The sequence below is a fragment of the Amblyomma maculatum genome, chromosome 4, assembly GCF_055883805.1.
Source record: "Amblyomma maculatum isolate TAMU_Amacu chromosome 4, ASM5588380v1, whole genome shotgun sequence".
Taxonomy (NCBI): Eukaryota; Metazoa; Arthropoda; class Arachnida; order Ixodida; family Ixodidae; genus Amblyomma; species Amblyomma maculatum.
The window spans coordinates 156256746-156282755 of NC_139347.1; the positions used below are offsets into that span (position 1 = coordinate 156256746).

Here is a 26010-nt window from a genome sequence, read left to right on the forward strand (position 1 = left end):
CCGTTTGCGAAAAGTGACGACACCATATGATGGGCCTGAACTCCGTGGAGCCAATGACGTCCCTTTGCGCCCTTTAGCAAAGTGCACCGTACGAATTGTTATTGACGGCGTCCGCCATCATGTGCAGTTTGCTGTGCTCTCACCATGTGCGCATCTGATGATTTTAGGATGGGATTTTTTGTCAACCGCTTCGGCGTTAATTTCTTGTGGCGACCGCGTTATCCATATGACAGACAGCGATTTTTCATCTGAAGTTTCTGAACGACATCATCCCCTAGTTGCCGCCGCTGATACTGTTTTGCCTCCTCAGTGCGAAAAACTGCTTACCGTTGTTTCTGACCACATCACTGACGGGGACGTACTCATCGCACCATCTCATCGTCATCTTGCACGCGGTATCGCCTTCCCGTCTAGTCTTGTGAGGTTCTGCAACGGCTCAGCGACAGTAGCGGCCACTAACACTTCACGTGAATCCCTCGTGCTCCCAAAAGGAACTTCTCTCCCCTGCATGGTGGATGTTTAACCTTTGTCCTTGATGGTGCTCATCGCCCCTCTGCCTCAGCGCCGTGTTTCGCCAGACGTCTCTCTGTTCTCACAAAGACTATTAATCCTAACCTCACGCCGAACCAACGCCAAGAACTGCTGACATCGCTTCGACACCACCAAGCCATTTTTGATTCCACTTCTCCACCACTGGGACAGACTAGTGTTGCGCACCATCGCATCATTACTGAAGGTAACTCTATCGTTCGCCGACGGCCTTATCGGGTTTCCCTCTCTGAACGAAAAGTAATTGAAGAAAATGTAAATGACATGCTCCATCGCAATATTATTCGTCCCTCGACAAGCCCATGGTCCTCCCCAGTAGTGTTAGTTGAAAAAAAGGACGGCTCGGTACGCTTTTGTGTTGATTACCGGGCACTCAACAAAATTACCCGCAAAGATGTATACCCAATGATGACGCCCTTGACTCTCTCCAAGGCGCCGAATATTTCTCGACTTTGGACCTCCGCTCAGGTTATTGGCAAACACCTATGCACGAGGACGATAAAGAAAAAACCGCTTTCTCAACTCCCGATGGCCTTTACGAATTTAATGTTATGCCTTTCGGACTTTGTAACGCACCAGCGACCTTTGAAAGAATGATCGATACTGTGCTTCGTGGCCTAAAATGGAGAACCTGTTTGTTACTTGGATGACATTGTCATCTTTTCGTCAACTTTTAACGACCATCTCACGCGCCTGAATGAGGTCCTCACGTGCCTCGCTTCAGCGGGCCTTCAGCTCAACACCAAGAGGTGCCACTTTGCACAGAAGGAAATTAAAATATTGGGACATCTAGTCAGCCATGACGGCATTCGTCCAGACCCTGAAAAAATCATCGCGGTCTTGAACTTTGCTCGTCCACAACGGATTACAGAATTGCGCACTTTTCTCGGCCTGGCGTCTTATTTCCGGCGTTTTATAAGGCATTTTGCAAGTATTGCTGCTCCACTTCATGAACTGCTTAAAGCACGCAGCACTTTCGTGTGGACTGAACAGTGCGAAGCCGCTTTTAATAATCTGAAGCACGCCCTCACATCAGACCCTGTTCTTGGCCACTTCAGTGACAGCGCTCCAACCATCCTGCACACTGATGCTAGTGGTCTCGGTCTTGGAGCTGTACTCCTGCAGCGCGATGCAACTTCGCGTGAGAAAGTGATTGCCTTCGCCAGTCGGACTATGACTCCAGCTGAGAAAAACTACACCATTACCGAGCAGGAGTGCCTTGCCGTCGTCTGGGCTGTCCAAACATTTCGCCCTTACCTATATGGTCGGCATTTCACAGTTGTGACCGATCACCATGCTCTTTGCTGGTTGTCTTCGCTCAAAAATTTGACAGGCCGACTTGGCCGTTGGATTCTACGCCTGCAAGAGTACAATTTTGACGTCACTTATAAATCGGGTTGCCAACGCCAAGACGCCGACGCTCTTTCTCGCTGTCCACTTTCGGAATCGGCTTGCTGTTTTTCTTCCCAATGCATTTCCACCTATGACCACAGCCGACCATCTCTTTCTCCGACGTATATCACAACCGTTTCATTTGATGACTCTGAAAACAAACACGCTCTCCGCTCACAGCAATTAGTCGATGCCTACTGCCGACCCATCATCGACCGCCTTATTGGCGCTTCGGACCCACCCAATGCTCGGCTTCGCCGACAACTTCGCAATTTTAAGCTCGAAGAAGGCATCCTACTCCGCTTCGTGTATTGCCCTGATGGAACTCGCTGGATCCCAGTCCTGCCGCGTGTGCTTCGTCCACGTATACTGGCGGCTCTTCACGATGACGCTACTGCAGGTCACCTTGGTGTTGAAAAAACCTACGACCGAGTGAAAAAACGATTCTTTTGGCCTGGCCTATCTTCCTGCGTTGCCAAATACGTCGCATCCTGCCCTCTGTGCCAACGTCGGAAACGGCCGACGTCTTCGCCCGCTGGCCTTCTACAACCTGTTCCCTGTCCCGCCACGCCATTCGACGTAGTCGGCATTGACTTATATGGTCCCCTACCTCTCTCCGATGGGGGTAACCATTGGATTATAACAGCTGTCGACCACCTTACACGCTACGCTGAGACAGCACCTGTACCGACCGGTTCCGCTCAAGAAGTAGCAAATTTCTTTTTGCGATCAATTGTATTGCGTCATGGCGCTCCTCGGGTGCTCCTAAGTGACCGCGGGACGGCCTTCTTATCGGCAGTCGTTGCCGAAGTTCTTCACGCGTCATCCACCCTTCATAAGACAACCTCAAGCTACCATCCCCAGAATAACGGGCTGACTGAGCGATTTCACCGCACCTTATCGGATATGATCTCCATGTACATCACACCGGATCATCGAAATTGGGACACTATTCTACCATTCGTCACTTTCGCCTATAACACAGCAGTACAGCGGACTACCGGTTATTCTCCATCTGTCCTCGTTTATGGCCGTCCTCCCACTACAATTCTCGACGCTTCCTTCTTCTCTACGCCCGACTACTCCACATCAGTACATACCCAGTTCTTATCTCGTGTGGCCAGATGCCGTCATCTTGCCCGCCTCAACACAGCAGCGTGCCAGGAAGACCGCAAGAGTCGCTACGATTCTACGCATCGCGTGGTCTCTTATCGTCCCGGTGACGAAGTACTGCTGTATACACCACTGCGCACCTGGCCTTAGTGACAAATTCCACCACCGCTATCTTGGTCCCTACGAGATTATCAGCCAAACTTCTCCAGTTAACTATAAAGTCACGCCTGTTGATCCCCCAGCCGATCGACGCCATGGTGGAACTGAATTTGTTCATGTTTCTCGTTTGAAACCGTTTGTGCGCCGCGGTACATCGGTTAATTAGGAGCGACCAGGCTGGCCGCTTCCGACCCCCCGGGCAGATTGTGTGAGCCTTCTGTGGACCTTTCTTGTACATGCCATGATCTTCTTCTTTCATTTGTACATACCATCATCATCGTCCCGCGGCGCCGGCTCCGGCGCGCGCCTGGGTTCGTGATCGGATTAAAACGCTAGACAAGGCTTGGCTGTCCTTGCCGTCACGACCTCGCCGTCTCGACCTAGCCTTCTTTTACAATATATATATATATATATATATATATATATATATATATATATATATATATATATATATATATATATATATATATATATATATATATATATATATATATATATATTTATATATATATATATATATACATATATATATATATATATATATATATATGTATATATATATATATACCTATATATTTAAAGGAGCGAACAGAATCGGAGTGCAAGGCAAACTTTCTTTTTTATTATTATTCATAGTGTTGACATTTCCAGGAATGTTGTCTTGTGTTGATTATTGGAATAAAGAGCATTAAATGCAAAGCGGAATAAAAAACAACGCTCCGAGGGTGGGAGTCGGACCCATGACCTCCGAATGTCGCGTTCAGCGCTCTTCCAACTATATATTATATATATATATATATATATATATATATATATATATATATATATATATATATATATATATGCATCGCAACTTTTACAGGCTGACAGAGATTGAAGCCACCACCAGTTAGGCCATCTGACGTGGTCTTCAGAAGTCAGTGCTTTCACGAAGGCGTCATTCCAATGGCATTAGCATAAGCATTAGTGGGCCTTTCCAGAAATCGACATCCCTGTATTATTATTATTATTAAATTGGTTCACAGGAAGGGAAAGGCGCAGTAACTGTCACACTTGCTCTGTGGACACCCGAACCGCGCCGTAAGGGAAGGGAGGAGGGTGGGAATGAAAGTGGAAAGAGAGAAAGAGGGGCCGTAGTGGAGGGCTACGGAGTAATTTCGACCACCTGGGGATCTTTAACGTGCGCTGACATCGCACAGCACATGACGCCTCTTCGTTTCGCCTCCATCGAAACGCAGCCGCCGCGGTCGGGTTCGAAGACATCCCTGTACGCCTAAACAAAATCATTTAGAAACAGTAAAGCAGATGGCATGATTTTTATGGAATGAGGTTCTATGATGGAGCGTCCCTGAGAGGGCACATTAGAGACATTAGAAGAGCGCTCACGGCACAGCTTAGTAAGACCATCCTAATGTAGATTCGCATGAGCCACTGAATGAAAACCGCATCGTCGAAAACATAGCAAAGTCATTGCCGATACGTTTTCCATGTGCTCGAATGCCAAACACAAGACTGAATGCTATCCTTGATTATATCTTTTTGCCTACGACAAGCGACCACCCTTATAATAATAATAATAATAATGTAATAATAATGCATATGCTTGACCACGACAGCGAAGCAACGAGTACAATACAGGTAATGTTATCGAACGATGCAGAAAAAAACCGCTAAGTCAGTATATACCTGCACAGGCCTAAAACGCGAGGATATTTTGCTCTGGGATTGAGCCCCAAAAAAGCACCGTGCACGAAATTATATCCTACGCCGGCGCCGCATGATGCGTGATAAAATGACAGCGTACATACATAACAGCTCTTATTTGTCGCTTTGCGCTGAGCGAAGGGGTCGAAGCATCTCAGGTGTGTTGCACACATAAAATGCGTGCGTTGTGATTTAAGCATTGCTACTCGCGCTAATCAATGTTGTGCTTACATGGCAGGCATATTTTTAAAGTACCGCTCTAATAAACAGCGCGCCTTTAGCATAGTCGTCGGAGCGCTCGCCACTTGACAGCTGTGACAAGAAGATGAACGAAACGTAACTTGTCACATGCATCTAGCATGGAGCATGCAGAGTGGAGAGATTAAATTCCTATCCCTGCTTTAGGGGAAAGGCGAGAAGAGTAGTGGGTGGGCGGGCAAGAAGGGACGGGGAGCTTTGTAGCTTAAAAAGTATTGCAGCAGTATAGGCGTCTTTTTTCGCTAGACAATCGACCACAAAAGCAGAAAATCTCTTAAAATCGGATATTGCTAACATTAAATATGTGATGGAGCGGTCATCAGTTTCCTTTTAAAAGTGAGCGAAATATTCGATGGTTGAATTTCGGTTCAGGACTACGATGTACAGCAAAATTACTTAGGCCATTGTAAATCAGATCCAGGTAGCAAACTGGGCACGGTCTTTGGGCGTGATGAAAATATAACAAAAATATCCAACGCGGAACAACATGCACGAGACAAAAACCGATGAGATTAAACATCGCTAATATAAATTCATGAAGCGTTGCAAAGAAAACTATATCGGCACGTTTTTATTTTAATGCGGTTTTGACATCATTAGCACAGCAGAAACGCATATAGCACTTCCCACGTTATTTTCAAACACCTCTACAACTCCCACCCCGCATGCAGTTTCTCATCTGGCATGGCGTCTGTTTTCTATTTTGATAAATAACAATATTCATTCGGTGCTTGGAGTAAAAACTGATCTTTGGTATGCAATAAAGGAATTGATCAGGACAGTTATTTTGGAAAACTCTACCAGCGACCTAAAGCTGATGTCAATATTAAGCACACGCTAAATGCATGTAGAATACGTCCTTTTAATTGCTTTAGCATCAGCTATTCTCAACCGCCATTCTGTTTGAGAAACAACATGAAAGAACTTGTTACTAATCCTATCGGCAAAACAAAATATTAGGCATTAATGGAGATAGTATTCAGTTCCGCGTTGAATCAACTTGCTGGAAAACCTACGCGCATATCTTTGTAACCGTAATATCGTTGACTTAGATCCTATAAATTGTGTCATCTTTGAAATTAGCATTTGTACAAAGTGCCTACTGAATCATGTAACAACAACCCTCACATCTCGAACCCCTCGCAAATTTGGAATTGTTTTCCACGCAGAACAAGTGCTACTGGATGGCGTCAGTAAATTTTCTTTCTGACGCCATGATGCAATTAGGTTTAAGGCTTTTTTTATTGATCCAACTATATAAAAAATTTCATTGTGGCCGATGCGTAAGTACCACATACAGTGACACGTGTATAGCGACATCTTCATAGCAAGCAAAGACAGCTGGAATATCATGCAAAAGATTACACTGAAACACCGAATCGCAAGTTAAAACAAAAAACAAAAAGAAAAGTCGCCGAACACAACTCATAGAATTGAAGGATTCTTGCCTACACTAAAGAAATCAATAAAAAATGCTAGACACAGTTTTTAAAGATTACCATTAACTAATTTCTCTGGACAGTACCATGAAAATATCGAGTATTTGCACAAAATGAATTATCAACATAGTAGAGCTGAACGCGCCTTTTTATTTTTATTTATTTAATAAAATATATGTTTTTACGTTCATTATAATATTATTTTAATAATTTATACATTTATATACATATTTGTATTTTTATTAAAAATGAAAAACAAGTAGAGAGGCTTCGCCCATTGAGAGCAGTTAACTTCACTCTTACAGTATCTGGCCGGCTCTTCTACGAAGCTCATGAAGCATCCAAGAAAAAATAGAATGTACTTAATAAGGCCTTTTTAGTCTTTTACTACGGCTGTTAAAAAAAACACACCGATCTCTATTTTAATCAAGTCGTGAACTATCACGCACGCTTATTCTAGGTTATATTGAAGATATATAGCTGCTTATCTCTCGTCTTGATTCCCAGATGACAGTGAAAAATAAAATAAACTTCGAATTCGCTTCTGTCAAAGTGCGATACTTTGCAGATATGCTAAGTTAAACTGCTAAAATATACGGCGTACTTCGGCAAGGAGGCAGTTTGTGTCGAGAAGACTATGGACGAAACATCTGCCGCTAATACCGACCGCTTATGACCTTTCCGCAAGACGTTATGATGAAGAACCTGATAGCAGAGATAATCTGCGGGACCTTATCCGCGAACTTTTTCATAAAGGGCTGAGCCAACCTCTACCACCCTTCTAACAGCCTCAGCTGCAGGCCCTCATGGACGTCTGCCGTGAAAAGTTCCTGTCGACTACAAAGGCAGCTCAGTAGCCCCTTAACCAACGCCACTATTGCCGCATGAAGGCGCTTCAACTTTCAACCGACAAATTCAGCAACGACGAAGAGGAGCTAAAAGCTACTACCGCCTCTTAACCTGACAAGGGTGCCACTGCCGCAATTCCAGCGCACTAAAAAGCCTAGGGAATCCGAGGCGAAAGCGTAAAGCAAGAAGCAAGGACAGACGAAAGAGATCAGCAGATGCTCCGAGACAGTAGCACTGTCCGATTCTCGGTGAACAGATGTTCCGTCTAAACTGTCATTAGCGCACCGCTTGCCTCTCCACTCGAGAAAGTAACAATCACATGTGGTGGTCGAAATTAACAGATGATGAAATTATACTGCCAGCTCCATGGTATTAAAGCCATATTCCTGCGACGTGAGTTTGGAGAAGGACTTTCTGTGCGAACATACAGCGAAGATCTAATTTCGATCAAAGTTCACCATGCTTTCGGCTGGAACGTTCTACAAACGCAATAAAGTGTCACGTTGCTCTACATTTCCTCCATGTTGAGAAGAGCTCCGACTGCGATCCGAATCTGTGAGAACCAAATATGCCAAGACAGTCCAAGAGTTCATCGACAGGAGCAGCAAGTCTATTTTAGGCTCAAGACTCCCCGTAGCGGTAAACATCACCAATTCCTACAGTGGCGAAGCTGAAGTTTCGCTCACCAACATTAGTGATGAATATTGCCACCTTAACACAGGAACGACGATTGCATATTGCTCACATAGGTTACGCGTTTTCTTACTTCTCTCAGACTTGTCCCCCAAATCCGCGCTCTGTCAGGTCTCAATCACCATCTTCGACATGAAGCTACAACTACCCTCCAACAGGCTGCACCAGATCCGCGGAGTTCAAATATACAACGAATGCTTATCCTTGTTGTGGAAGACCCAATATCGCGCACTATAAATGATGATATCAGCCGACGCCTTAGCCGGGGCCTCTACTGCGTATGGAGAGGATTGCTCCAATTCATCTAGGATCAAATAGAGCAAGTACTTCAGGAAAGCGTCTTCCAACCATCGAAAAACACATGCGCAGGCAAAGGTGTTCTGGAAAGCACAATGAAACCATGGAAAAAGACAAGCACAAGAAAGAAACCAACGGGACAAAGCACGAATTTTTATTTACAGAAGGATTGATGCAGAAGAAAAAGGTAGAACAGGGCGCATTGAACTATAAAGTAGCAGGTGTAGTAGTGAGAAGCTGGCTATTGTGTGACTAGTAATAGAAACCGCGCAAAAAGACAAAGGGCAAGGAAGAAACACACAGGAGAAAGAGCGGATTTATTCACGGAGGGCGTGACACATAGAAATAAAGGTAGAACCGGACACATTGAACTATAAAGTAGCAAGTATATTATTGAGGGGCGGGCAATTTGGTGTGTGCTATTAGAATGCATCATGAAACCGCGCAAAAAGAAAAGTCATAAGGAAGAAACCTACAGGACAAAGCGCGTATATAATAGTAAGAGGCGGGCCAGTTAGTGACCAGCATTAGAATGCACCATGAAACCGCGCAAAAAGAAAAGTCTTAAGGAAGAAACCTACAGGACAAAGCGCGCATATAATAGTGAGAGGCGGGCCAGTTAGTGACCAGCATTAGGATGCACCATGAAACCGCGCAAAAAGAAAAGTCATAAGGAAGAAACCTACAGGACAAAGCGGGCCAGTTAGTGACCAGCATTAGAATGCACCATGAAACCGCGCAAAAAGAAAAGTCATAAGGAAGAAACCTACAGGACAAAGCGCGTATATAATAGTGAGAGGCGGGCCAGTTAGTGACCAGCATTAGAATGCACCATGAAACCGCGCAAAAAGAAAAGTCATAAGGAAGAAACCTACAGGACAAAGCGCGTATATAATAGTGAGAGGCGGGCCAGTTAGTGACCAGCATTAGAATGCACCATGAAACCGCGCAAAAAGAAAAGTCATAAGGAAGAAACCTGCAGGAGAAAGCGCGTATATAATAGTGAGAGGCGGGCCAGTTAGTGACCAGCATTAGAATGCACCATGAAACCGCGCAAAAAGAAAAGTCATAAGGAAGAAACCTACAGGACAAAGCGCGTATATAATAGTGAGAGGCGGGCCAGTTAGTGACCAGCATTAGAATGCACCATGAAATCGCGCAAAAAGAAAAGTCATAAGGAACAAACCTACAGGACAAAGCGCGTATATAATAGTGAGAGGCGGGCCAGTTAGTGACCAGCATTAGAATGCACCTTGAAACCGCGCAAAAAGAAAAGTCATAAGGACGAAACCTACAGGACAAAGCGCGTATATAATAGTGAGAGGCGGGCCAGTTAGTGACCAGCATTAGAATGCACCATGAAACCGCGCAAAAAGAAAAGTCATAAGGAAGAAACCTACAGGACAAAGCGCGTATATAATAGTGAGAGGCGGGCCAGTTAGTGACCAGCATTAGAATGCACCATGAAACCGCGCAAAAAAAAAAGTCATAAGGAAGAAACCTACAGGACAAAGCGCGTATATAATAGTGAGAGGCGGGCCAGTTAGTGACCAGCATTAGAATGCACTATGAAACCGCGCAAAAAGAAAAGTCATAAGGAAGAAACCTACAGGACAAAGCGCGTATATAATAGTGAGAGGCGGGCCAGTTAGTGACCAGCATTAGAATGCACCATGAAACCGCGCAAAAAGAAAAGTCATAAGGAAGAAACCTACAGGACAAAGCGCGTATATAATAGTGAGAGGCGGGCCAGTTAGTGACCAGCATTAGAATGCACCATGAAACCGCGCAAAAAGAAAAGTCATAAGGAAGAAGCCTACAGGACAAAGCGCGTATATAATAGTGAGAGGCGGGCCAGTTAGTGACCAGCATTAGAATGCACCATGAAACCGCGCAAAAAGAAAAGTCATAAGGAAGAAACCTACAGGACAAAGCGCGTATATAATAGTGAGAGGCGGGCCAGTTAGTGACCAGCATTAGAATGCACCATGAAACCGCGCAAAAAGAAAAGTCATAAGGAAGAAAGCTACAGGACAAAGCGCGTATATAATAGTGAGAGGCGGGGCAGTTAGTGACCAGCATTAGAATGCACCATGAAACCGCGCAAAAAGAAAAGTCATAAGGAAGAAACCTACAGGACAAAGCGCGTATATAATAGTGAGAGGCGGTCCAGTTAGTGACCAGCATTAGAATGCACAATGAAACCGCGCAAAAAGAAAAGTCATAAGGAAGAAACCTACAGGACAAAGCGCGTATATAATAGTGAGAGGCGGGCCAGTTAGTGACCAGCAATTAGAATGCACCATGAAACCGCGCAAAAAGAAAAGTCATAAGGAAGAAGCCTACAGGACAAAGCGCGTATATAATAGTGAGAGGCGGGCCAGTTAGTGACCAGCATTAGAATGCACCATGAAACCGCGCAAAAAGAAAAGTCATAAGGAAGAAACCTACAGGACAAAGCGCGTATATAATAGTGAGAGGCGGGCCAGTTAGTGACCAGCATTAGAATGCACCATGAAACCGCGCAAAAAGAAAAGTCATAAGGAAGAAACCTACAGGACAAAGCGCGTATATAATAGTGAGAGGCGGTCCAGTTAGTGACCAGCATTAGAATGCACAATGAAACCGCGCAAAAAGAAAAGTCATAAGGAAGAAACCTACAGGACAAAGCGCGTATATAATAGTGAGAGGCGGGCCAGTTAGTGACCAGCATTAGAATGCACCATGAAACCGCGCAAAAAGAAAAGTCATAAGGAAGAAGCCTACAGGACAAAGCGCGTATATAATAGTGAGAGGCGGGCCAGTTAGTGACCAGCATTAGAATGCACCATGAAACCGCGCAAAAAGAAAAGTCATAAGGAAGAAACCTACAGGACAAAGCGCGTATATAATAGTGAGAGGCGGGCCAGTTAGTGACCAGCATTAGAATGCACCATGAAACCGCGCAAAGAAAAGTCATAAGGAAGAAAGCTACAGGACAAAGCGCGTATATAATAGTGAGAGGCGGGCCAGTTAGTGACCAGCATTAGAATGCACCATGAAACCGCGCAAAAAGAAAAGTCATAAGGAAGAAACCTACAGGACAAAGCGTGTATATAATAGTGAGAGGCGGTCCAGTTAGTGACCAGCATTAGAATGCACCTTGAAACCGCGCAAAAAGAAAAGTCATAAGGAAGAAACCTACAGGACAAAGCGCGTATATAATAGTGAGAGGCAGGCCAGTTAGTGACCAGCATTAGGATGCACCATGAAACCGCGCAAAAAGAAAAGTCATAAGGAAGAAACCTACAGGACAAAGCGGGCCAGTTAGTGACCAGCATTAGAATGCACCATGAAACCGCGCAAAAAGAAAAGTCATGAGGAAGAAACCTGCAGGAGAAAGCGCGTATATAATAGTGAGAGGCGGGCCAGTTAGTGACCAGCATTAGAATGCACCATGAAACCGCGCAAAAAGAAAAGTCATAAGGAAGAAACCTACAGGACAAAGCGCGTATATAATAGTGAGAGGCGGGCCAGTTAGTGACCAGCATTAGAATGCACCATGAAATCGCGCAAAAAGAAAAGTCATAAGGAACAAACCTACAGGACAAAGCGCGTATATAATAGTGAGAGGCGGGCCAGTTAGTGACCAGCATTAGAATGCACCTTGAAACCGCGCAAAAAGAAAAGTCATAAGGACGAAACCTACAGGACAAAGCGCGTATATAATAGTGAGAGGCGGGCCAGTTAGTGACCAGCATTAGAATGCACCATGAAACCGCGCAAAAAGAAAAGTCATAAGGAAGAAACCTACAGGACAAAGCGCGTATATAATAGTGAGAGGCGGGCCAGTTAGTGACCAGCATTAGAATGCACCATGAAACCGCGCAAAAAAAAAAGTCATAAGGAAGAAACCTACAGGACAAAGCGCGTATATAATAGTGAGAGGCGGGCCAGTTAGTGACCAGCATTAGAATGCACTATGAAACCGCGCAAAAAGAAAAGTCATAAGGAAGAAACCTACAGGACAAAGCGCGTATATAATAGTGAGAGGCGGGCCAGTTAGTGACCAGCATTAGAATGCACCATGAAACCGCGCAAAAAGAAAAGTCATAAGGAAGAAACCTACAGGACAAAGCGCGTATATAATAGTGAGAGGCGGGCCAGTTAGTGACCAGCATTAGAATGCACCATGAAACCGCGCAAAAAGAAAAGTCATAAGGAAGAAGCCTACAGGACAAAGCGCGTATATAATAGTGAGAGGCGGGCCAGTTAGTGACCAGCATTAGAATGCACCATGAAACCGCGCAAAAAGAAAAGTCATAAGGAAGAAACCTACAGGACAAAGCGCGTATATAATAGTGAGAGGCGGGCCAGTTAGTGACCAGCATTAGAATGCACCATGAAACCGCGCAAAAAGAAAAGTCATAAGGAAGAAAGCTACAGGACAAAGCGCGTATATAATAGTGAGAGGCGGGCCAGTTAGTGACCAGCATTAGAATGCACCATGAAACCGCGCAAAAAGAAAAGTCATAAGGAAGAAACCTACAGGACAAAGCGCGTATATAATAGTGAGAGGCGGTCCAGTTAGTGACCAGCATTAGAATGCACAATGAAACCGCGCAAAAAGAAAAGTCATAAGGAAGAAACCTACAGGACAAAGCGCGTATATAATAGTGAGAGGCGGGCCAGTTAGTGACCAGCAATTAGAATGCACCATGAAACCGCGCAAAAAGAAAAGTCATAAGGAAGAAGCCTACAGGACAAAGCGCGTATATAATAGTGAGAGGCGGGCCAGTTAGTGACCAGCATTAGAATGCACCATGAAACCGCGCAAAAAGAAAAGTCATAAGGAAGAAACCTACAGGACAAAGCGCGTATATAATAGTGAGAGGCGGGCCAGTTAGTGACCAGCATTAGAATGCACCATGAAACCGCGCAAAAAGAAAAGTCATAAGGAAGAAACCTACAGGACAAAGCGCGTATATAATAGTGAGAGGCGGTCCAGTTAGTGACCAGCATTAGAATGCACAATGAAACCGCGCAAAAAGAAAAGTCATAAGGAAGAAACCTACAGGACAAAGCGCGTATATAATAGTGAGAGGCGGGCCAGTTAGTGACCAGCATTAGAATGCACCATGAAACCGCGCAAAAAGAAAAGTCATAAGGAAGAAGCCTACAGGACAAAGCGCGTATATAATAGTGAGAGGCGGGCCAGTTAGTGACCAGCATTAGAATGCACCATGAAACCGCGCAAAAAGAAAAGTCATAAGGAAGAAACCTACAGGACAAAGCACGTATATAATAGTGAGAGGTGGGCCAGTTAGTGACCAGCATTAGAATGCACCATGAAACCGCGCAAAGAAAAGTCATAAGGAAGAAAGCTACAGGACAAAGCGCGTATATAATAGTGAGAGGCGGGCCAGTTAGTGACCAGCATTAGAATGCACCATGAAACCGCGCAAAAAGAAAAGTCATAAGGAAGAAACCTACAGGACAAAGCGTGTATATAATAGTGAGAGGCGGTCCAGTTAGTGACCAGCATTAGAATGCACCATGAAACCGCGCAAAAAGAAAAGTCATAAGGAAGAAACCTACAGGACAAAGCGCGTATATAATAGTGAGAGGCAGGCCAGTTAGTGACCAGCATTAGGATGCACCATGAAACCGCGCAAAAAGAAAAGTCATAAGGAAGAAACCTACAGGACAAAGCGGGCCAGTTAGTGACCAGCATTAGAATGCACCATGAAACCGCGCAAAAAGAAAAGTCATAAGGAAGAAACCTACAGGACAAAGCGCGTATATAATAGTGAGAGGCGGGCCAGTTAGTGACCAGCATTAGAATGCACCATGAAACCGCGCAAAAAGAAAAGTCATAAGGAAGAAACCTACAGGACAAAGCGCGTATATAATAGTGAGAGGCGGGCCAGTTAGTGACCAGCATTAGAATGCACCATGAAACCGCGCAAAAAGAAAAGTCATAAGGAAGAAACCTGCAGGAGAAAGCGCGTATATAATAGTGAGAGGCGGGCCAGTTAGTGACCAGCATTAGAATGCACAATGAAACCGCGCAAAAAGAAAAGTCATAAGGAAGAAACCTACAGGACAAAGCGCGTATATAATAGTGAGAGGCGGGCCAGTTAGTGACCAGCAATTAGAATGCACCATGAAACCGCGCAAAAAGAAAAGTCATAAGGAAGAAGCCTACAGGACAAAGCGCGTATATAATAGTGAGAGGCGGGCCAGTTAGTGACCAGCATTAGAATGCACCATGAAACCGCGCAAAAAGAAAAGTCATAAGGAAGAAACCTACAGGACAAAGCGCGTATATAATAGTGAGAGGCGGGCCAGTTAGTGACCAGCATTAGAATGCACCATGAAACCGCGCAAAAAGAAAAGTCATAAGGAAGAAACCTACAGGACAAAGCGCGTATATAATAGTGAGAGGCGGTCCAGTTAGTGACCAGCATTAGAATGCACAATGAAACCGCGCAAAAAGAAAAGTCATAAGGAAGAAACCTACAGGACAAAGCGCGTATATAATAGTGAGAGGCGGGCCAGTTAGTGACCAGCATTAGAATGCACCATGAAACCGCGCAAAAAGAAAAGTCATAAGGAAGAAGCCTACAGGACAAAGCGCGTATATAATAGTGAGAGGCGGGCCAGTTAGTGACCAGCATTAGAATGCACCATGAAACCGCGCAAAAAGAAAAGTCATAAGGAAGAAACCTACAGGACAAAGCACGTATATAATAGTGAGAGGTGGGCCAGTTAGTGACCAGCATTAGAATGCACCATGAAACCGCGCAAAAAGAAAAGTCATAAGGAAGAAGCCTACAGGACAAAGCGCGTATATAATAGTGAGAGGCGGGCCAGTTAGTGACCAGCATTAGAATGCACCATGAAACCGCGCAAAAAGAAAAGTCATAAGGAAGAAACCTACAGGACAAAGCGCGTATATAATAGTGAGAGGCGGGCCAGTTAGTGACCAGCATTAGAATGCACCATGAAACCGCGCAAAAAGAAAAGTCATAAGGAAGAAAGCTACAGGACAAAGCGCGTATATAATAGTGAGAGGCGGGCCAGTTAGTGACCAGCATTAGAATGCACCATGAAACCGCGCAAAAAGAAAAGTCATAAGGAAGAAACCTACAGGACAAAGCGCGTATATAATAGTGAGAGGCGGTCCAGTTAGTGACCAGCATTAGAATGCACAATGAAACCGCGCAAAAAGAAAAGTCATAAGGAAGAAACCTACAGGACAAAGCGCGTATATAATAGTGAGAGGCGGGCCAGTTAGTGACCAGCAATTAGAATGCACCATGAAACCGCGCAAAAAGAAAAGTCATAAGGAAGAAGCCTACAGGACAAAGCGCGTATATAATAGTGAGAGGCGGGCCAGTTAGTGACCAGCATTAGAATGCACCATGAAACCGCGCAAAAAGAAAAGTCATAAGGAAGAAACCTACAGGACAAAGCGCGTATATAATAGTGAGAGGCGGGCCAGTTAGTGACCAGCATTAGAATGCACCATGAAACCGCGCAAAAAGAAAAGTCATAAGGAAGAAACCTACAGGACAAAGCGCGTATATAATAGTGAGAGGCGGTCCAGTTAGTGACCAGCATTAGAATGCACAATGAAACCGCGCAAAAAGAAAAGTCATAAGGAAGAAACCTACAGGACAAAGCGCGTATATAATAGTGAGAGGCGGGCCAGTTAGTGACCAGCATTAGAATGCACCATGAAACCGCGCAAAAAGAAAAGTCATAAGGAAGAAGCCTACAGGACAAAGCGCGTATATAATAGTGAGAGGCGGGCCAGTTAGTGACCAGCATTAGAATGCACCATGAAACCGCGCAAAAAGAAAAGTCATAAGGAAGAAACCTACAGGACAAAGCACGTATATAATAGTGAGAGGTGGGCCAGTTAGTGACCAGCATTAGAATGCACCATGAAACCGCGCAAAGAAAAGTCATAAGGAAGAAAGCTACAGGACAAAGCGCGTATATAATAGTGAGAGGCGGGCCAGTTAGTGACCAGCATTAGAATGCACCATGAAACCGCGCAAAAAGAAAAGTCATAAGGAAGAAACCTACAGGACAAAGCGTGTATATAATAGTGAGAGGCGGTCCAGTTAGTGACCAGCATTAGAATGCACCATGAAACCGCGCAAAAAGAAAAGTCATAAGGAAGAAACCTACAGGACAAAGCGCGTATATAATAGTGAGAGGCAGGCCAGTTAGTGACCAGCATTAGGATGCACCATGAAACCGCGCAAAAAGAAAAGTCATAAGGAAGAAACCTACAGGACAAAGCGGGCCAGTTAGTGACCAGCATTAGAATGCACCATGAAACCGCGCAAAAAGAAAAGTCATAAGGAAGAAACCTACAGGACAAAGCGCGTATATAATAGTGAGAGGCGGGCCAGTTAGTGACCAGCATTAGAATGCACCATGAAACCGCGCAAAAAGAAAAGTCATAAGGAAGAAACCTACAGGACAAAGCGCGTATATAATAGTGAGAGGCGGGCCAGTTAGTGACCAGCATTAGAATGCACCATGAAACCGCGCAAAAAGAAAAGTCATAAGGAAGAAACCTGCAGGAGAAAGCGCGTATATAATAGTGAGAGGCGGGCCAGTTAGTGACCAGCATTAGAATGCACAATGAAACCGCGCAAAAAGAAAAGTCATAAGGAAGAAACCTACAGGACAAAGCGCGTATATAATAGTGAGAGGCGGGCCAGTTAGTGACCAGCAATTAGAATGCACCATGAAACCGCGCAAAAAGAAAAGTCATAAGGAAGAAGCCTACAGGACAAAGCGCGTATATAATAGTGAGAGGCGGGCCAGTTAGTGACCAGCATTAGAATGCACCATGAAACCGCGCAAAAAGAAAAGTCATAAGGAAGAAACCTACAGGACAAAGCGCGTATATAATAGTGAGAGGCGGGCCAGTTAGTGACCAGCATTAGAATGCACCATGAAACCGCGCAAAAAGAAAAGTCATAAGGAAGAAACCTACAGGACAAAGCGCGTATATAATAGTGAGAGGCGGTCCAGTTAGTGACCAGCATTAGAATGCACAATGAAACCGCGCAAAAAGAAAAGTCATAAGGAAGAAACCTACAGGACAAAGCGCGTATATAATAGTGAGAGGCGGGCCAGTTAGTGACCAGCATTAGAATGCACCATGAAACCGCGCAAAAAGAAAAGTCATAAGGAAGAAGCCTACAGGACAAAGCGCGTATATAATAGTGAGAGGCGGGCCAGTTAGTGACCAGCATTAGAATGCACCATGAAACCGCGCAAAAAGAAAAGTCATAAGGAAGAAACCTACAGGACAAAGCACGTATATAATAGTGAGAGGTGGGCCAGTTAGTGACCAGCATTAGAATGCACCATGAAACCGCGCAAAGAAAAGTCATAAGGAAGAAAGCTACAGGACAAAGCGCGTATATAATAGTGAGAGGCGGGCCAGTTAGTGACCAGCATTAGAATGCACCATGAAACCGCGCAAAAAGAAAAGTCATAAGGAAGAAACCTACAGGACAAAGCGTGTATATAATAGTGAGAGGCGGTCCAGTTAGTGACCAGCATTAGAATGCACCATGAAACCGCGCAAAAAGAAAAGTCATAAGGAAGAAACCTACAGGACAAAGCGCGTATATAATAGTGAGAGGCAGGCCAGTTAGTGACCAGCATTAGGATGCACCATGAAACCGCGCAAAAAGAAAAGTCATAAGGAAGAAACCTACAGGACAAAGCGGGCCAGTTAGTGACCAGCATTAGAATGCACCATGAAACCGCGCAAAAAGAAAAGTCATAAGGAAGAAACCTACAGGACAAAGCGCGTATATAATAGTGAGAGGCGGGCCAGTTAGTGACCAGCATTAGAATGCACCATGAAACCGCGCAAAAAGAAAAGTCATAAGGAAGAAACCTACAGGACAAAGCGCGTATATAATAGTGAGAGGCGGGCCAGTTAGTGACCAGCATTACAATGCACCATGAAACCGCGCAAAAAGAAAAGTCATAAGGAAGAAACCTGCAGGAGAAAGCGCGTATATAATAGTGAGAGGCGGGCCAGTTAGTGACCAGCATTAGAATGCACCATGAAACCGCGCAAAAAGAAAAGTCATAAGGAAGAAACCTACAGGACAAAGCGCGTATATAATAGTGAGAGGCGGGCCAGTTAGTGACCAGCATTAGAATGCACCATGAAATCGCGCAAAAAGAAAAGTCATAAGGAACAAACCTACAGGACAAAGCGCGTATATAATAGTGAGAGGCGGGCCAGTTAGTGACCAGCATTAGAATGCACCTTGAAACCGCGCAAAAAGAAAAGTCATAAGGACGAAACCTACAGGACAAAGCGCGTATATAATAGTGAGAGGCGGGCCAGTTAGTGACCAGCATTAGAATGCACCATGAAACCGCGCAAAAAGAAAAGTCATAAGGAAGAAACCTACAGGACAAAGCGCGTATATAATAGTGAGAGGCGGGCCAGTTAGTGACCAGCATTAGAATGCACCATGAAACCGCGCAAAAAAAAAGTCATAAGGAAGAAACCTACAGGACAAAGCGCGTATATAATAGTGAGAGGCGGGCCAGTTAGTGACCAGCATTAGAATGCACTATGAAACCGCGCAAAAAGAAAAGTCATAAGGAAGAAACCTACAGGACAAAGCGCGTATATAATAGTGAGAGGCGGGCCAGTTAGTGACCAGCATTAGAATGCACCATGAAACCGCGCAAAAAGAAAAGTCATAAGGAAGAAACCTACAGGACAAAGCGCGTATATAATAGTGAGAGGCGGGCCAGTTAGTGACCAGCATTAGAATGCACCATGAAACCGCGCAAAAAGAAAAGTCATAAGGAAGAAGCCTACAGGACAAAGCGCGTATATAATAGTGAGAGGCGGGCCAGTTAGTGACCAGCATTAGAATGCACCATGAAACCGCGCAAAAAGAAAAGTCATAAGGAAGAAACCTACAGGACAAAGCGCGTATATAATAGTGAGAGGCGGGCCAGTTAGTGACCAGCATTAGAATGCACCATGAAACCGCGCAAAAAGAAAAGTCATAAGGAAGAAAGCTACAGGACAAAGCGCGTATATAATAGTGAGAGGCGGGCCAGTTAGTGACCAGCATTAGAATGCACCATGAAACCGCGCAAAAAGAAAAGTCATAAGGAAGAAACCTACAGGACAAAGCGCGTATATAATAGTGAGAGGCGGTCCAGTTAGTGACCAGCATTAGAATGCACAATGAAACCGCGCAAAAAGAAAAGTCATAAGGAAGAAACCTACAGGACAAAGCGCGTATATAATAGTGAGAGGCGGGCCAGTTAGTGACCAGCAATTAGAATGCACCATGAAACCGCGCAAAAAGAAAAGTCATAAGGAAGAAGCCTACAGGACAAAGCGCGTATATAATAGTGAGAGGCGGGCCAGTTAGTGACCAGCATTAGAATGCACCATGAAACCGCGCAAAAAGAAAAGTCATAAGGAAGAAACCTACAGGACAAAGCGCGTATATAATAGTGAGAGGCGGGCCAGTTAGTGACCAGCATTAGAATGCACCATGAAACCGCGCAAAAAGAAAAGTCATAAGGAAGAAACCTACAGGACAAAGCGCGTATATAATAGTGAGAGGCGGTCCAGTTAGTGACCAGCATTAGAATGCACAATGAAACCGCGCAAAAAGAAAAGTCATAAGGAAGAAACCTACAGGACAAAGCGCGTATATAATAGTGAGAGGCGGGCCAGTTAGTGACCAGCATTAGAATGCACCATGAAACCGCGCAAAAAGAAAAGTCATAAGGAAGAAGCCTACAGGACAAAGCGCGTATATAATAGTGAGAGGCGGGCCAGTTAGTGACCAGCATTAGAATGCACCATGAAACCGCGCAAAAAGAAAAGTCATAAGGAAGAAACCTACAGGACAAAGCGCGTATATAATAGTGAGAGGCGGGCCAGTTAGTGACCAGCATTAGAATGCACCATGAAACCGCGCAAAGAAAAGTCATAAGGAAGAAAGCTACAGGACAAAGCGCGTATATAATAGTGAGAGGCGGGCCAGTTAGTGACCAGCATTAGAATGCACCATGAAACCGCGCAAAAAGAAAAGTCATAAGGAAGAAACCTACAGGACAAAGCGTGTATATAATAGTGAGAGGCGGTCCAGTTAGTGACCAGCATTAGAATGCACCATGAAACCGCGCAAAAAGAAAAGTCATAAGGAAGAAACCTACAGGACAAAGCGCGTATATAATAGTGAGAGGCAGGCCAGTTAGTGACCAGCATTAGAATGCACCATGAAACCGCGCAAAAAGAAAAGTCATAAGGAAGAAACCTACAGGACAAAGCGCGTATATAATAGTGAGAGGCGGGCCAGTTAGTGACCAGCATTAGAATGCACCATGAAACCGCGCAAAAAGAAAAGTCATAAGGAAGAAACCTACAGGACAAAGCGCGTATATAATAGTGAGAGGCGGGCCAGTTAGTGACCAGCATTAGAATGCACCATGAAACCGCGCAAAAAGAAAAGTCATAAGGAAGAAACCTACAGGACAAAGCGCGTATATAATAGTGAGAGGCGGGCCAGTTAGTGACCAGCATTAGAATGCACCATGAAACCGCGCAAAAAGAAAAGTCATAAGGAAGAAACCTACAGGACAAAGCGCGTATATAATAGTGAGAGGCGGGCCAGTTAGTGACCAGCATTAGAATGCACCATGAAACCGCGCAAAAAGAAAAGTCATAAGGAAGAAACCTACAGGACAAAGCGCGTATATAATAGTGAGAGGCGGGCCAGTTAGTGACCAGCATTAGAATGCACCATGAAACCGCGCAAAAAGAAAAGTCATAAGGAAGAAACCTACAGGACAAAGCGCGTATATAATAGTGAGAGGCGGGCCAGTTAGTGACCAGCATTAGAATGCACCATGAAACCGCGCAAAAAGAAAAGTCATAAGGAAGAAACCTACAGGACAAAGCGCGTATATAATAGTGAGAGGCGGGCCAGTTAGTGACCAGCATTAGAATGCACCATGAAACCGCGCAAAAAGAAAAGTCATAAGGAAGAAACCTACAGGACAAAGCGCGTATATAATAGTGAGAGGCGGGCCAGTTAGTGACCAGCATTAGAATGCACCATGAAACCGCGCAAAAAGAAAAGTCATAAGGAAGAAACCTACAGGACAAAGCGCGTATATAATAGCGAGAGGCGGGCCAGTTAGTGACCAGCATTAGAATGCACCATGAAACCGCGCAAAAAGAAAAGTCATAAGGAAGAAACCTACCGGACAAAGCGCGTATATAATAGTGAGAGGCGGGCCAGTTAGTGACCAGCATTAGAATGCACCATGAAACCGCGCAAAAAGTTAAGGGACAAGAAAGAAATCAACAGGACGAACCGCGCTTTGTTTTGTTGATTTCTTCCTTGGCCTTTGCCTTTTTGCGCGGTTTCATGATGCATTCTAATACTATTCACTAACTAGCCCGACTCTCACTTTTGTGCTTGCTCTGAAAAGGCGGCCCACTTCATTCCTGCCTTGATTACCTGAGCTTGAGCAGCATAACCAAGAGGATGTCTACCCCCTCCGTCGCATCACTGGCATAATCCACTGATTCTGCAACGCCAAATAATATTCATCAAAAGAACTGAAATGCTTGTACTGACACATTGTAGACCGAGAGGAGAGATCAGAAGCAAAAACCGTTCACTCCATTGGATGGTCGCTTGCTATTTATTTCCAGATATTAGCATTTGTCCTTATTACAGGGCTACCGATATTAAATCAAGCAATGGTTCGTACTTGCATGAAGATGTATATTTTTGTATTATATTTAGATGGCGTTAATGTAGCGTATAATCTCCAAGAAGGCTTGAAAAGCTGTCGATAACGGTTTGCGCAATATTCTCGAGACTAACCTTGAAATAAGATAAGTGTCTCCTCGCCTATAATAAGCTGCTGTCTTTGGCTCACATTGTAATGATGAGAGGAATTCGTCAAAACAAGGAACGTCAGCTACAACCCCACTGTTTCCCCTGCCTCCCAACAATATTCTCACAGCATATTCTTTTCCACTGCGTATATTAAAGCGAACGCCTTTAATGCCTCCTCGTTGTAGACAGAAGGTTATCAGCAGGGGTGTCACGCTCTCGAGCGCGAGAGTTAAAAATAAATTAATAAACCCTGTCTCCACAGGGAACCGAAACTTCATCCCTTGGATCCCAGCCCAGCGCTTTACCCACTGCTATACGCCCCGGATCGGGAAACACTGTTCATAATTCCCCTAGTCTACCGTGCGGATGAAAGCGGGATTCTGCATGTGACAGATAGTGCGCCTTTCCTTACCTGTAAACGAGTTAGAACGCCGGTGAAGTTTGATGCGTTCAATGAAATGCTGGTTGTGTTCAACAAGGGGCGAGCGATGAATGAATGAAAACTATTTCCACGGCAAAGAAGCCCTTCATTTCCCGCCCCCGGCACGCAGGCCAGCAGGCGGGTGAGGAGGGCCCTGCAGGCTGAGGTCAGGAGAGGTTGCAAGTACTCTTCACGGCCTAAGCCACCAGGCGGATCCCGTGCCGCTGAACCGTGGGATCTCCGCTCCGCAGCCAAACCTCCCAGGCTTCTCTACTGTCAATATTATTTCCGGCGCCTGGGGAGTAGGCGCATTCCCATATTATATGATCTATCGCGCCTTTTTGGCCGCAAGGTTTACACTTAGAACCTTCTTCCTCGCCGGTCTGTGGTAAGAAGACCTAAACCAGGCAGATATAGTTACCGGCTTGTAATCGCCTCCAAATACGTGCTTCATTATTAGTGAGAGAACGATCTGGGGGAGGGTAGACTTTTCGATCTATTTTGTAAGATTCAGTAATCATATTGTATATGATAGCGCAATGTTTAATTCCTTTGCATTCGGCTGTTCTACTGCAACCTTGTGGTAGAGGTCTCAGGCCAGCAGGTGCGCAGCTTCGTTCTCTCCAGAGACTCGTGTGCGGGTATTCATACGGTCAAGAGAAGTAATGACGTAACCAAGCGATTCATGCATATATGAAGCTGACCCCACCGGGCGTTCAATCAAGGTGTCTCTGCGGCGCCTTTAATTTGCCGCTTTCTCGAACGCCTCACCGCACATTTAATATAAGCAGAAAGGAAGGGAGAAGATGGGAGTGAAAGAAGAAAGGGAGATAGAGGCGCCTTAGTGGAGAGCTACAATCCACTGCGCTATATAATGGTTTTCGTATCATCGCACTTTAGTGGTTCAAACTTCCCTCTGGAAATTTGGCCAATAATCTCTAAGTTTTGTGCTATGGCGATCGAACGTTATGTTCCGCTTAGATGGCAGACATGTGGTTCACATGGATGACGCCCCAACCAAAATTGTTTACAGAAACTCGGACCGGCGGAAGCAGCATGAACTTTGGCGCCATCCTCACGTACAAAGGCAAGATCTGTAAGCAGAGATCGCGGATTCTAGCCTCTCCCGCTGTTTCCTTTTATATTCGCCGGCTAAGAATGACTCCAGTTCCATCATCTGGGGGGTATCTGAATTCCACCACTACCTGTATGAATGCAATTAAATGTTGTTAGCGACAATCCCGCACTCTGCTGGCTTGCAAGCTTGAAGGACTTCCCCCCTCCTCTCCTTCATGGTGTTCTATGGAGCCTGCGCGCTTGGCTTTTCGGACGTAACCGTCTCGTACATATATTGCCGTAGGCGCGCATAGGCAGACTTATCATCGTGCGACCGTATCGACTAGCCACCGGAAGCTCACCAGCAACTCTTCCCTACATCAGTGCTAATAGCGAACATGGAGCATATCATCGATTACACAGAGGGTCAGTCTAATGGTCCAAATTAGGTTAGCCCCTTTTTTCTCGGTGTGCTTTTCAAACAAATTTCACTCCTAACACAACCTTTCGTTTTGTCCTTTCTGTTAACGTTTTCAAGATGTTCAACAGGCTTCGCTCGAAAAGCCGAACGCTAGCATCCTAGGCTTTACTCGCTCACTCCGTAGAGTTCAGCACAAGTATTACTTGCCTCCTCTGTGAATGAACGTCGCACACCACGCAAAATGTGATCGTCATCGGCATGCCAGAAAAAGCCGCGAGCAAGATCTCCACAATTTCCAACCCAATTCAACCGCTGAAGAGATTTTTTGAGCGGATCAATATAGATCACTGAGTTCTTTCCTGATGTTGACATGCTGGTAACAGTGCTAAAAACTACCGTAGGTTAGGCGACCCGCTATACCGAAGCGAACGCCAGATCAGATGGCAACACAGCAGACGTTGAGAACTTCTTGACTGTGGCGGCAAAGCTGTCATGGGCAGAGGGATTGCCTTTATAACGAAACTCACCTACGGAGCCCTGCATTACAGCGAGAAAAGCTTCTACAAGATGACTGCTGCCATACGCAAGATAGATGTCAGACAGAACGTTCGCCGGGTATGTTGACGACGAATACGAACACTGCAGTGCCGTCTTACTTTACGTCGTATTCACCTAAAATACCGCTGTTATCCTATTTATGTAAGTTTGCCTATAAAATGGATAGTTCATTTTTCCTCATTAAGCAGTGCAGCTCTTTTCTTTACGCCTATATTTTTTGCAAAGCTTGCGTAGAACAAATTTTACTAGTGTGGCAGCTGTTTTGAGACACGCGTCTCACAGTGTCTCGAAATAAGCGTCTGAAACAAACTAAACGTTTATACTATTTGGATTTTGAGATTTTACTCTAATTTCGGTCACCATTTTATAACGTGCAATATTTACTTTTTGATTATTGCCCGTGTGTAATTTTGACGTTGGATGGTTTCTAAATAATATGCAGAATTTTTTTCGTGCAAGCATGCACTGTCTCCTTGGCACTCAAATTGCTGATAATTATTCCCCTGGGGTAACGTACGTATTTTTACTGCTGATTCAAGTCCATGCACCATTTGTATTACTCAATACTTCCTTCTGTTTTTATCTTGGTATTTCCTACAACAGCAACTGAAAAGCTGAGGGTATGATCCAAGTGAAAAAGCAAATCTACATTTTGACAGAGCTCGAGAAAATATAGTGCGTGGGGAATATAAAACGAGTAAAGTAGCAACGTTTGAAATCTCTAAACAGTAACAGCTTACTCTCAAGGCGTCCCAGCGACCACAGTGGTAGGACTCCTCCACAAGAGTTGAAAGCGATTAATTTTATACCTTTTTGAGGCCCCACTATTTTCCGTAGCATTTAACCCCTGTGTCGTTCCACGTGCCTTTCCTGTTCACATGCTGAATTTTAAACTTTTTTTTTTTCGTCACTTAGCACTGAGGAATTATTTGCAAATTAGGCAAGTGATAAGGTCGACATTCTTGTGACCTTTCAATGCTGATGGAGCGACAATCACATACCAACATCAGAAGAGCACTGTCATGTCATTTTACCGTAATTTATGCATCGAGACAACTACTATGACACTTAGTTTTTAATAACGTATGCAGGACATAACAGTTTTGAAGTTTATACGAGCCAGCTGATTATTTAAGCATTTGTCGTGACCATTACCACACACACACGCGCACA

At 44.7% G+C, this 26010-nt stretch overlaps 1 protein-coding gene across 4 annotated transcripts in view; it reads right to left on the reverse strand.

The window, feature by feature from the left end:
* The window catches only part of LOC146193340 (uncharacterized), a 113698-nt gene extending 88001 nt beyond the window's left edge, over positions 1 to 25697 (reverse strand). For 3 of the 4 annotated variants that reach the window (XM_084602681.1, XM_084602683.1, XM_084602680.1), the window contains exons 1-2: positions 25578 to 25697; positions 21995 to 22064 (exon numbers count right to left, since the gene is read on the reverse strand). In XM_084602681.1, coding sequence (XP_084458807.1) covers positions 21995 to 22064; positions 25578 to 25677 — 170 coding nt within the window. In that variant the 5' untranslated portion in view covers positions 25678 to 25697. The remainder of the gene's footprint in view (positions 1 to 21994; positions 22065 to 25577) is intronic. The other variant, XM_084602682.1, reaches the window with a different exon arrangement.
* Positions 25698 to 26010: the final 313 nt, after the last annotated feature.